This window comes from Panthera uncia, chromosome B1 (genome assembly GCF_023721935.1).
Source record: "Panthera uncia isolate 11264 chromosome B1, Puncia_PCG_1.0, whole genome shotgun sequence".
Lineage (NCBI taxonomy): Eukaryota > Metazoa > Chordata > Mammalia > Carnivora > Felidae > Panthera > Panthera uncia.
In genome coordinates this window covers 70,939,894-70,951,889 of record NC_064811.1, presented here as the reverse complement: position 1 = coordinate 70,951,889, position 11,996 = coordinate 70,939,894, and the positions used below count along the sequence as shown (strand labels likewise).

The 11,996-nt window shown below is 36.4% G+C and overlaps 1 protein-coding gene across 2 annotated transcripts; it reads right to left on the bottom strand.

Annotated features, from left to right (window-relative positions):
- Positions 1 to 784: 784 nt before the first annotated feature.
- SPP1 (secreted phosphoprotein 1) lies at positions 785 to 8,582 on the bottom strand. 2 transcript variants are annotated; one of them, XM_049630859.1, is made up of 7 exons: positions 8,480 to 8,582; positions 7,326 to 7,390; positions 7,176 to 7,214; positions 3,980 to 4,060; positions 3,644 to 3,685; positions 2,316 to 2,594; positions 785 to 1,621 (listed from the first exon to the last, which is right to left on the bottom strand). In XM_049630859.1, exons 2-7 carry the CDS (start codon positions 7,377 to 7,379, stop codon positions 1,217 to 1,219), a joined length of 900 nt encoding a protein of 299 aa, XP_049486816.1. In that variant the 5' UTR covers positions 7,380 to 7,390; positions 8,480 to 8,582; the 3' UTR covers positions 785 to 1,216. The 2 variants fall into 2 exon arrangements, with proteins under 2 accessions (XP_049486816.1, XP_049486817.1); XM_049630860.1 differs by lacking the exon at positions 3,980 to 4,060.
- Between the last annotated feature and the right edge of the window lie 3,414 nt (positions 8,583 to 11,996).

Sequence of the window (11,996 nt, the reverse complement as noted above, 5' to 3'; positions counted from 1 at the left end):
GGCTTCCAGAACTTTTAGTTTTGAATGAAATTGAAAATCTTGATTATTACCTGAAACTGCATTTAAGAATTTTCCAGTACAATTTTCCAGTACAAGGGAACTGATTATTATCTATGAGGGATCAAAATAGCTATGGGAAAAAATAGCTACTGAATCTATCAGGGTTTCTTCCAAGGGCAAGAAAGCAATAAATTTGCTGAGCAAATTAATGGTGAGTGAAACAATAAAATTGATTTGTGATTGCATATTGCATACAGGCTTTCATTAGCTTTCGTATCAGCTTTGTGAAAATTAGAAAAAGGTGCTCCATTGGGAGTATGTGGCCTGTGGAGTCCTGCATGGTTGGAGAATTCCTGGCTGAATATCACCCCCCACTTGAATTCTGTTACCTTAACTAGGAACTTTAGCTCAGCCGGAAACTGTACAGTTAATCCAGAAGACCCTAGATTGCTCTCTACTAAGTTTAGCAGGTTCATTAAAATAGTTACACTTGTTAACGGCTGGGCAATTGTGGGAAAAAATAAAAATAAGAAAAGCAACCGATTGCTAAGACAGTGCATCTTAAACGCTCTCACCCAAAAAAGTGATGATTATGTGATAGGATAGAGGAGGTGACGAGATAGAGGGTGTTAACTAATGTTATGGTGGTCATAATTTTTCAGTATATAAGTGTATCAGATCATCATGTGGTACACCTTAAACTTACACAATGTTATATGTCATTTTTATGTCAATAAAGCTGGGGGTGGGGGGAAGAAAAGCCACAGATACCACCAAACTCTCATTATACTTGAGGTATAAGATTTATTCACACACACAAAAAGTAATCACAACCAAATGTACACTAATTTAAAAAACAAAAGATTATAGTGACATAAAATTTTATATTCTCTTTTATAAGTGTGTAAAAGTATTTTGTTTGCTTCTACATAAATTTCCATTCATAAAAGAATAGCAAACATTAAAATGCGGTGATAGTTTGTATTTCTTACATGGAAAGAACATAGACCAAACCCTGGAGCTTTAGTTTACAAGGATGTTACCATGAAGCGACACACTAAACGAATGATCAAAAATAGTATCTATTTCCAGATCCATATACATATACATTCACCAACTAAGCTGAGAAATAAACATTTCATATTGTCTCCCATCTTGCTATCATGTATTTTTCTTCTTTTTACTAAAGCAGAGTAAGAAACTGCACTTTCTCCTTTTAATTGACCTCAGAAGATGCACTATCTAATTCATGAGAAACGCGGAATTTCAGGTGTTTATCTTGTTCCTCACTCTCAGCGTGTTGGTCTAGCTCCTTTTCACTGCTTTGAACTGTTTGGCCAACAAGCTCACTGCTGACATCAGAACTTTCCTGACTACCAATCTCATGGGAATGCTTATTGTTCTCATCACTTGCCTTCAGCTTATACTCTTTGGAGTGCTTGCGGCTCTTGGTTTCCATACTGTGGTCATCCACCTGACTTGTTTCCTGACTGTCCTTCACATGGCTGTCCCTGTCAGGAGACCGCCGCACGGTGTGGGAAAGGAGGACGGCATTGAAGTCATCTTTCGTACTCTGACTTTTCACAAGTGATGTGAAGTCCTCCTCTGTAGAATCAGGATACTGAATCACAGAACAAATGGAAGAAAGATGAAATGAATAGTCAGGGATGGGCGCGTTGTAATTCTGCTTCCTAACTTTTAGGCCAATTTATACTAAAAATTGTCTAAATTTGGCCAAAGCAAAAACCAAGACTAGCATGTTACTTTGCATTTTGCCAAGCCTTTTCACATATTCATCTCCTTTAATTTAACAGGTACATCAATTATGCATATGATGAAGACTATGAATTAGGTCTCATGATCCCTGTTTTACATAAAGGGAAAATGAATTGAAAGTTAAAAAGTAAAATGAATAGTAAATGGCAAGGCTATGTGTCAAATACAGATTCTTCCACTACACATTTAGTGTCATTTGCCACTCTCCAATTCATCTTAGGTATTTAGCTTCAAAACATGACCATTATATTGTGAAGATAATTGCTGTTTTCCAAAGTTTTTTTTCCTTTAATCTAAAAAAGTGAATAGAATAAATGCTTTATAGCCAGGATTTGGAAAAAGAGCATTGTGATTGAGAGGCAAAATTAGGGAGAAATAGCATGGCCTTAAACATAAAATCACCAATGGGAAAAATATTTGTGTTCTAGAGTCATAAATTAATAATGCTAACTGAATGAATGAATGTGCATATGCACACCTGGAGTTCCTAGAATTGGGCTCTAATCATAAATATCTGATGTGTCTGTTAAAGGATTTACCTGGTCCTCATATCTGTGGGACTTCTTAGATTTGGACCTCAGTCCATAAGCCACACTATCACCTCGGCCATCATATGAGTCTCTTGTGGGGACAGCTGGGGTGAAAAATTGGGTTGCTGGAACATCGGTGGGAAAGTCAGTGACCAGTTCATCAGATTCATCAGACTGGTTAGAGTCGTCATCTGTGTCATGGGAATCAACGGAGTCCTGGCTATCTACATCGTCTCCATCATCTTCATCATCCACATCATGGCTTTCATTGGACTTACTTGCAAGGGTCTAAAAATCAAGATGGCCAGAAAAATTCGGGTAAAGTTTTTATTTTCCCTTAGTCTTTACAGTGTCTTTCAAACTATTTTGTTTTCAGAATCTTTGCCTTCAGAACAATGTACTCAGTGACTTTTAGGAGCAAATGTGAGTATCTTCCAATTTCGTTTTAACACAAGGATAGTGGAATCATAATCTGAGGTGTTTTGCTTGATTTTCCATAAACAATTATTTTCATAGACAATTTCAAGCAATATATGTGAGTATGACGTTTAAACTGATAACATTGCTTTTCCTCGTTCATATTAGATATTATTTAACTGACCAAATTCAATGATGAAATAAATACAGATACATAATTGTGAGGTTATTTGTTCTATTTGAAATAAGAATTCTCAGGATATTGGAGCACCCATATATTAATGCATGCACCGAAACCTAAAACCACCTCCTTATTAGCATGATAAACAAAAGGTGGGTAAATTGCAGCTCAAAGCTGTCAATTAAATTAACCAGTTAATGTCTATTAAACTTCTGATTCGCAAATATACTGGGTTATTTATGTAGCTTTCCTAATTAGAGATTCTTAACATATTCAAACAGATCTTAAGGAAAACAAATTTAACTTATCTCTCTGTTTAGCAAATATATTAATAGTCCTAATAAAAAGGATAGTTGTCACATAAACAGTTATGTTAGGAACAGTAATGTTCCTAGAGACAAAATCTTGGCTTTCATAGGCATTAATTAGGTGCTTATCGGATATTGGAAAAAACACCTTCAAAATACCTTAAATAAAATGTTAAGAGGCTTAGTATTTCAAATAACAGACATTGGCAAACACTTCCTTCCACCCTAAACTTATCTGAAGAAATCTGATATTTCTGCCATTTGGTAAATACATGTTTTTCTTCTGAGCAAGTTTTAGACTGGCAATTTACTGGGAAATTTGCTAACAGAATCTTGTCAGACTTGAACCTGGGCAATGTCATTCGGAGGAAGAGTGGCTTCTTTCATCTCTCTAAGGCATGGTCAGCCTCTGATTCGAGGTGAGAACTTACCTTTTGTTTGAAGTCATCAGTTTCTTCAGAGAGCACAGCATTCTGAAGAAGGAGGGACACATATCAGGCAGTGAACATCAAACGTGCCTAACATTTTAATTCAACAGTCAGCCTTTGCTGTCCCAAGCAGTTCTCAGTTTTCAGCCTCAAAAGTGGGTGGCTTAAAGTGGGAGGAAGCCACTTGACCAGATCAATTGCTAGCCGAAGCTCACATTTACCCAAGGGCTAGAAGGCTCCATTTAACTGGCCCAAATGGCCTGCATGATGGCTACTTCTTGTTGCTGTTTTCTAATTGTGAAAAATTTAATTTTTACAATTAGTTAAAATTAAAAATACCTGTAGTGCTAGGAAAGTCTGCTTCTGAGATGGGTCAGGCTTTGGCCATGTAGCTACAGCACCTGGGTATTTGTTGTAAAGCTACAAAAAATGTTGTATATTTGTCATTATTAAAAAAAGAAACATAAAGGATCTCTAAGAGATAAGCTGAAAAAAACAACTACACTTCACTGACCTTGATGGATAAGAATAATATGCATGTATATGGTCAACCAGAGCTTTAGATACCTCTTTTAGCATTTATTTGCATTGCAGATTCATTTAATATACTCTTCAAAAAAAATTTTTTTTAGTGTTTATTTATTTTTGAGAGAGAGAGAGAGAGTCCAAGCTGGGGAGGGGCAGAGAGAGAGGGGAACACAGAATCTGAAGCAGGCTCTGAGCTGTCAGCACAGAGCTCGACGAGGGGCCGGAACCCACGAACCGCGAGATCATGACCTGAGCCAAAGTCAAATGCCCAACCAACTGAGCCACCCAGGTGTCCCGAGATTCATTTAATATACTCTTACATAGCACTTACTGTGGGCCAGGCACTCTTTCAAAGTGATTTACAAATATTTATTCATTTAATCCTCTCAACACCCTGTGAGATGAGTATCATTATTATTCTCATTTTACAGATCAGGAGAAACTCAACCACAAGGAAGGTTAGTGGTAGAAAGTGGCAGAGCCAGGGTTCAAATCCAGGCAAACTGGCTCTTTGCACTGATGCATTCTGTGCATACTGAATACTGCGCAGTCCTGTGCTTGCTAGCTGAAATTTCCTCTCAGATAAAACACAGCTAAAGCAGAAGTTCCTTAATTAGTGGTGATCTTCATTGTTTCCTCTATGGAACAAGGGGGAACTCTCTAAGGCTGTGCTGTCTGATATGGTATCCTCCAGCTATATAACATGTGGTTATTTAATTAAAATTAAGTAAAATAAAAATTCAGTTCCTCAGTTGCACTAGCTACATTTTTCATTCAATAGCCACATGTGTCTAGCTGCTCTCTGAGTGGACGGTGCAGAAATAGAATATTAACATCATCACACAGTTCTGTTGCTCTAAGGTGCCAGAGACATGAATGGTTTTTCCTCTAGCCAAGTTATTTATCTGGAAAATGATTATCCTAGTGCAGAGGAACGGAAGTTGCTCTGAGTAAGTGTCATCTGATGGGCTGTATCACCCAGAGCCAATCCCTTCACATCCCTGTCATTGAGAATGAGAATCCTGGTGGTTCCACAGAGTCCCTTTCACAGCCAGCCACCGAGTGGGGGAGGGGCGGGGAGGCAGCCAGTCAGGGGCACTTGGGGTTTCCCCAAGGCCGGCTGGCTCTAACCAGAGCAGATTCACAGTGGGCTTCTCTCAAAGCATTTGCTGAAAGAAGGGGTTCCTTGCCTAAAAACGATATGAAAACTACCGGTCTAGATGAGTTCAAGTTTCCCTCTTGGAAAGATTATATACAAATATGTATATAAAGATTATATACAAATATGTTAGAACTTACATATAATTAATAATTAATATATATATTTCCTGATGAGACATGTAATATGGGCTCATAGAGAATGTATTTATAAGTTCAATTTATGATTTAAAACAAGGTAATATGGAGACAATATAGATGAACAAAGTAAGGAGACTAAACCCCCTAATAGTCCTAACACTCACAAATAACCAGTGTTCATCTCCAGAGGTGTTTCCTATTAACTTTCCCATATTTCCTACTAGTTCTAAGGTTCTAGGATTCTGGAAGGTTGAATCCCCTGACATTTAGTAATTTGTACTGTCATAGCTTCATGTACCATATTTGTTCTCTTAAAAGCACTAATTCTTGCCTCAGATAGTGTGACCTCTATCTTTTCTGGAAATGTTAATTTTTCTGGCTTATTATTGTGATTCAATACTTGTTTTCTCAAATAATTGGACATGCCTATAACACCTACTTGCACACCCAAATGTGCATACAGCAATATTTCTCTAAATGTCTTCATTAAGCAATCTATTCTCAGTGACCCCAGGCAACTCTCTACGGCCTTTATTCTGTTCATCTGGCATTGAGCTCTGTGCCTTTTTGTCTGAGCTCCTCAGGACAATGCCCATTTGTTGTTTGGCTGGCACAGTTTCACCTGTTTTGGAGAGGCACATATATCTATGGTGCTGGTCAAAAAGCTGTAATAAAGGGTTTGATCTGGTCTTCTGTTTGGGTAGAGAATTGTTATCTAAAGTTAGCTGACAAGATCTAAACAGTGTAAACGACTTTCTTTTTATAATGGGCTTCTTAGCAAATATCTTAGAAGATATTTTGAATATTAGAGTCACACAAACTATCCAGTATGTGAGACAAATTTTAAACTTACTAAAGGGTGGAATTTTCTACGTCTAGCATGGTATGTTGACTCATGGAAAGAAAGTCACATGACTTCATAGAATTCATCTTACATAAGTGATAATGGCCTAGAGCATTATTTTATTATATAAAAAAAATCTAATTTGATGTTAAGAGCATATACTTACTAAAACCTATCCAACTCTTTCTTAACTTGCAAAAGGGCTATGTCCCAATAAACCCATTGCAGGTTGAAAATATGGTAGGTCATACAGAGATGCATTGAATACACCTAACCTACCGAGTGTCATAACTTAGCCTAGCCTACCTTCAACTGCTCAGAATGGTTACATAGCCTGCAGTTGGGTAAAAGCATCTAGCACAAAGCCTATTTTATAATGAAGCGTTGAATATCTCATGTAATGTACTGAGTACTGTACTGAAAGTGAAAAACGGAATAGTTGTATTGGTGCAGAATGGTTGAAAGCATATTGGTGATTAGCCTCGTAATCATGTACCCGGCTGAAGACTGCAGTTCACTACCACTGCAGTTCACTACCACTTCCCAGCATCACAAGGGAGTATTGTACCATGTATTGTTAGCCTAGAAAAAGGTCAAAATTCAAAATTTGAAGTATGGTTTTTACTAAATGCATATGGCTTTCTCACCGTCATAAAGTTGAAAACTTGTAAATTGAACCATCATAAGTTGAGGACCATCTGTGACTGTACTTAGTATTGGCCTGGGTTGAAAGCAGGCAGTCAGTACTTACCAATTAACAGCATGACTATGAAAATAAGTAAAATGGCAACAAATATGTTTGTGGTGCCTCCTGTACAACTGCATAACTAATTTAAGGACATGATAAACCTAAAAGATGCTTACCTGCTTTTCCTCCGAGCTCCCAGAATCAGTCTGTTTAATCTTTGAAACAGAAAAGATGAAGAAAGATTACAATGTGAATGTGTTCTTAGCACATGGGAGCACACAATTCATGTATTTTGAGAAATTTCCTTTAGATTCAGCTGTACTCACTGGAATGGCGTAGGCAATGCCCAAGAGGCAAAAGCAAATCACTGCAATTCTCATGGTTATTTTTCCTGCAAAACATTTTGTAAGGAATATTTAATCTCTTTGTAGGGTAAAACCGTGATACCTTTGTTTGCTACCACATTACAAAATAATTACAAATAAAATATATTTTTTGTAGAACATTTTCTTCCTTTTGGAGAAAACTTTTGTTTCGTTCACTATGGTCTTTTGAGCTAATATTTGTAATGCCACCTCTATTCTCCATCTCTCACTATTGGGTAAGGGAGAGAGGAATGTTACGAGTCTATATTTAACTTTAAAATTTAGAGTTCCAGGGATTATACCAATACTACCTGATATCTCCAGCTGTCTAAACCTACAAACAGATCATTAGTAATTTAATTAAAATAATAAGCTAGTGTTAGTATACTCATTTCTTAGAGAAGAAAAACACAAAAAGAAAGAACATAAAACTACAGAAAGAAACTTGCTTTCTCCATTTTTCAAGCATGCATGTTAAATGTGATTCTTAAATTATTAAAAAGATACTACTTAGGTAAAATGAAGCCATCTCAAAACTCAGTTATTTAAGAAAGACATTCTAGAAATTTGAAACAAAAAACAAAACACTGAAAACAGTCAACAGCTTTTCTATTCATGATAACAAGTCTACATAGTGTCATACAAGTATTTTGGTGAAAAATTTAACGGCTAAATACAGAAGTAAAATATTCAGGGAGGTTTTTTTTCCCCTTGAAAATAGGATGGATACATTAAATCATCAAAAAATAGCATTATTATTAGCTTACATTACCACTAAAGATCCTTTTCCTTTTAAATGCTTCCACAACCATCTGTCCATTAAAACTAATGTATATGGAAACATTTGAAAGGGGCATAGAATGTTTATTTTTTTCTGATTGGAAGAAATAGTGTTAGTTCTTTTGAGGACTCAAAGTGTTTCTGAGTTGTATAGACGACTGGCTTTCAAAACAGCCAGTCACCTTTCCTCCAGGAAATCTGTAATGTATCTGGCATGCTCAATGAAAAGACAAGAACAAGTCTGCATAACAGCTTTACAGTTAAACTCTTCCTTACCACTTGCCCTTCGCCCTGAAACGAAGCTGAGTATATAGGACAGTGCACTGCGGGCTTACCTTGGTCTGTGGCTGCTGAGAAGAGAGCCCAGTCCTGGACAGTGTGGCAGTCCTGGCCTTCTCTTCTTGCTGCTGACAGCCAGGACCTCCCAGAATTTAAATGCTGCTCCAGACATTCTCCACCAACACAGGGAGGCGGAGAAATGTGTCATGAGGTTTTTTTGTCACTGCCCCACCCACTTGCTCCCACACTTCCCCCTCTGGTTTTGTGGTTAGAAAAACAAAGAAACAAACACACAAACTACTCTGCAGTTAAAACATTACTTACGTACAATATCATTAACTAGATTTTTCATTTATGGGATTGTCATTCAGCATCATGGAAGGGCACTGAGGGGTCCTCTAAAAAAGTGGGGAGGAATGACTAGTTCTTTTAAAGAGTTTTAGCATTTCTGAATTAGAAGAAAAATTATTAATATGAATCAGTCCTAAATAAAATGAAATGGAATAGATTTTTGTTTCTTTTGGGATAAACAACAGATTAAGGTAATATAATGCAACCACATGTGCCTCACAATTATACTTGTTTAACAGCTGCAAGGCTACTGTTGAGGTGTACAAAAAGTTCAGAGAGGCTCCTTCCATCCTTCAGTACTCAAGCTCAGTTTTGTGATTTCAAGTATGTAACAACTTGTCATTTAGACAAATGACATTAATAACATTAAAAACTATGTTTAGAAATCTATGCCCATTAAGTTGGATTCACAATGACCTCTCAAGGACGTGAATTTTTGTCGCACTGTTTGAATTGTTTGGAGGTGACGAATCTCATAATTCAGTAGATAAAATAGAGGAATGGTAATTTACTCTATATGCTACAGAAGTAAGGCAGTTTCTGACTGGGAGCAGTGTTACTGCTTGAGAATGCTGCTTCTGGGGCCAGAGTGTGGCTTTGACTCCCCCCTGCCACCAGTTAGCCATTTGGCCTTGGGCAGATCACTTAGCCTCCGGTATTTGTTTCTTCATCTGTCACATGCACACACTATTACCTAGCTCATGGGGGCTTTGAGAAGTTTAAATGAATTAGTATGTGTAAAACTAACAATGCTTGTCACATATTATATGCATATTTTAAACACTTTGTGTGTTAACTATTACTGAAATGTTTAGGAAGAGCAGGGAGTCATGATTTTAATGTCTTTAAGTGGAATCAGTTATTAGAATGAGGCTAGATGTAAGGTCTTTAAACTGTGTACATCAATAGGGTAATTTGCACATCTCTACAGGAATGGGTTGACTTATGAATTATCTTTTTCTAGTTTTTCTCCCAGGATGTTTAAAGTCGGTTACTTAATAAAATTAAAAACATTTTTTATATTAAAAAAAAAACTTTACTGGGTATTTAAAAGGTGTTTAAATGAAAGAGAATTACAGATGAAGCTTGAATATTGGAACAGAAATGAGAGGTAGCAAAGCTTTGAGTCCATTTTAGGTATTTAATATTGTTTTGAGATTACTTAACTACTTCATCTGCCTTTCTCCCTTGTGAAATGGGGATTGCACTATTTATTTATCTCACACCTCCACTGTAAGAATTATGTGTGAAATGAGATTAATGATAAATGGTCCTTTTTATTATTAGTTCTATCTAAGGTATCAGCTCTTATTTACTAAATGCTGCTTTTAATATAAATATGGATTAAGTAATTTCTTGCAGTGTTATTAGTATAACCATAATCCATAGGTTTTGTGGACATTTGGTGGGGGGAGGGTATGTCTATTTTGGATGTCTCCCAAATGAATTGATATTATTGATTTGTGGGCTCTAATCACACATTTTAATAATTCAGCTGGCAGCTATCTTTATAAAATATAAAGCACACAGTTATAAAGTTTCAAAATAGACTTCTTATTCCTGCTTTTAAAAATTGTTTTTTCCCTTTAAACATATTACACACATAAATTTGTCATATTGTCAATTTTGTGAGGGGAAGTTCACAAATTCTAAAAACAACAAGATTTCCACAGATTTCACCATGGTTTACTCTCTGCCCACGGGGATGATTTAATATGAACTTAGAGAGTTATAGGAATAGATTTCACTGGAGACTAGCCAGGTTGAGATGAACCATATGACCCACCACAGGACTCTTCCGGTCATTGCTCCAAAGTGCCACACGATGGCGTTTCTGAAAGGGATTTCAGACCACAAATCTGGTTCTATCAGTTTTCTTATTCTGGCAGGCTAGGACATTCCCGTATTTAATGACAGAACTATAAAACAGCTGTGGGGCCTTCCATTTCTTGGAATGCCAGATGAGAAAATATTTCCCAATAAGGCTCTGCGACACAATAACCAGGAACACAGAGGCCAAGAGAACTGAAGCATTCCTGTTCTGCTCTGTCATTGCTTTCTGCAGCCCCAGGTAGACACCATTGTCTCCTTCCCCACTTCCCACACTCACTCAAAAGGTTACTGATTCTGAGGAAAGACCAGTGAATTCACAGTTAAAGAATGCGTCTGGGATGCTCCAGAGATGAGAAGATAAAGTGGTTTGCAATGGAGGCAGTTCTGTAAAGTATGAAGTGGATAGTGTGCCATTCTGACTTTTGAAGAGGCTCATTCTTCTTGCTTTTTGCAATTAAACATGCTGCTGATGCTTATTTTTTCTGAATAAGATTTTTCAACTATCAGAATTAACATGTTAAATGATTGAGGTCAGCGAGGCTTGATCTGTAGGCTTGATCTATTTCCGTTCTTGATTAGGCTAATGCCTGGTTGTTAGAATCAAAAGGTCAAGTTGGTCAAATTCCTTGTAAATCTTGTATGTGGAAAGAAAAAACTTTAGTTGTTAAACTGGAATGTAGACAGTGATTTGTGATTTTAAGATATAGACACTATAAGAGGACATACGGGAACATATAAAGAACATGATATTTTTTTTCTTGAATTACATGAAAATTCCCATATAATGGGAAAATTTAAGTGTCCACATGTCATTGTTTTGTGGAATTTTTTAATACTGACTTCCAGCTTATTTGGATATTTCTAATTATATTCTTAGAAGGTATAATCAACTATTTAAAAATTTTCATCTCTGCAAATATTTTTTTTCCCCCTGAATCAATGTTCAAATAAAAATCTGATATCTTGGTACCATCATTAATCTGTCATAGAGAAGTTGGGAACTGTAGCCACAATATTCATCATTTTTAGTCTAAGGAAGAGGGGCATTATTTACTAGAGGAGAGGACACAAGGGTGGAAGATAAGAGGAAGCTATTTTTAAGTTCAGATATGAAATGAGAACATTTCATAAATATAAGAAACAAACATCATAAAACTTTTAGTCCATTGCTCAATAACTTAAATAACGAAATTCAGCTCCTGAAAAAGTGGTCTCACTATTGTCAAACGTTAGTTTCACTTAAAACAAAAGAAAAATTTTCATTTTAGATGCACAGAATTGTTATAGAGTAAATAAACATCAATAAGTTGTTAGTGATTAATTACTCAAGTCTCCATCCTTAATAAATTCTGAGCACATAGTTTGTGCTTCTCAATTCAATGAACTATG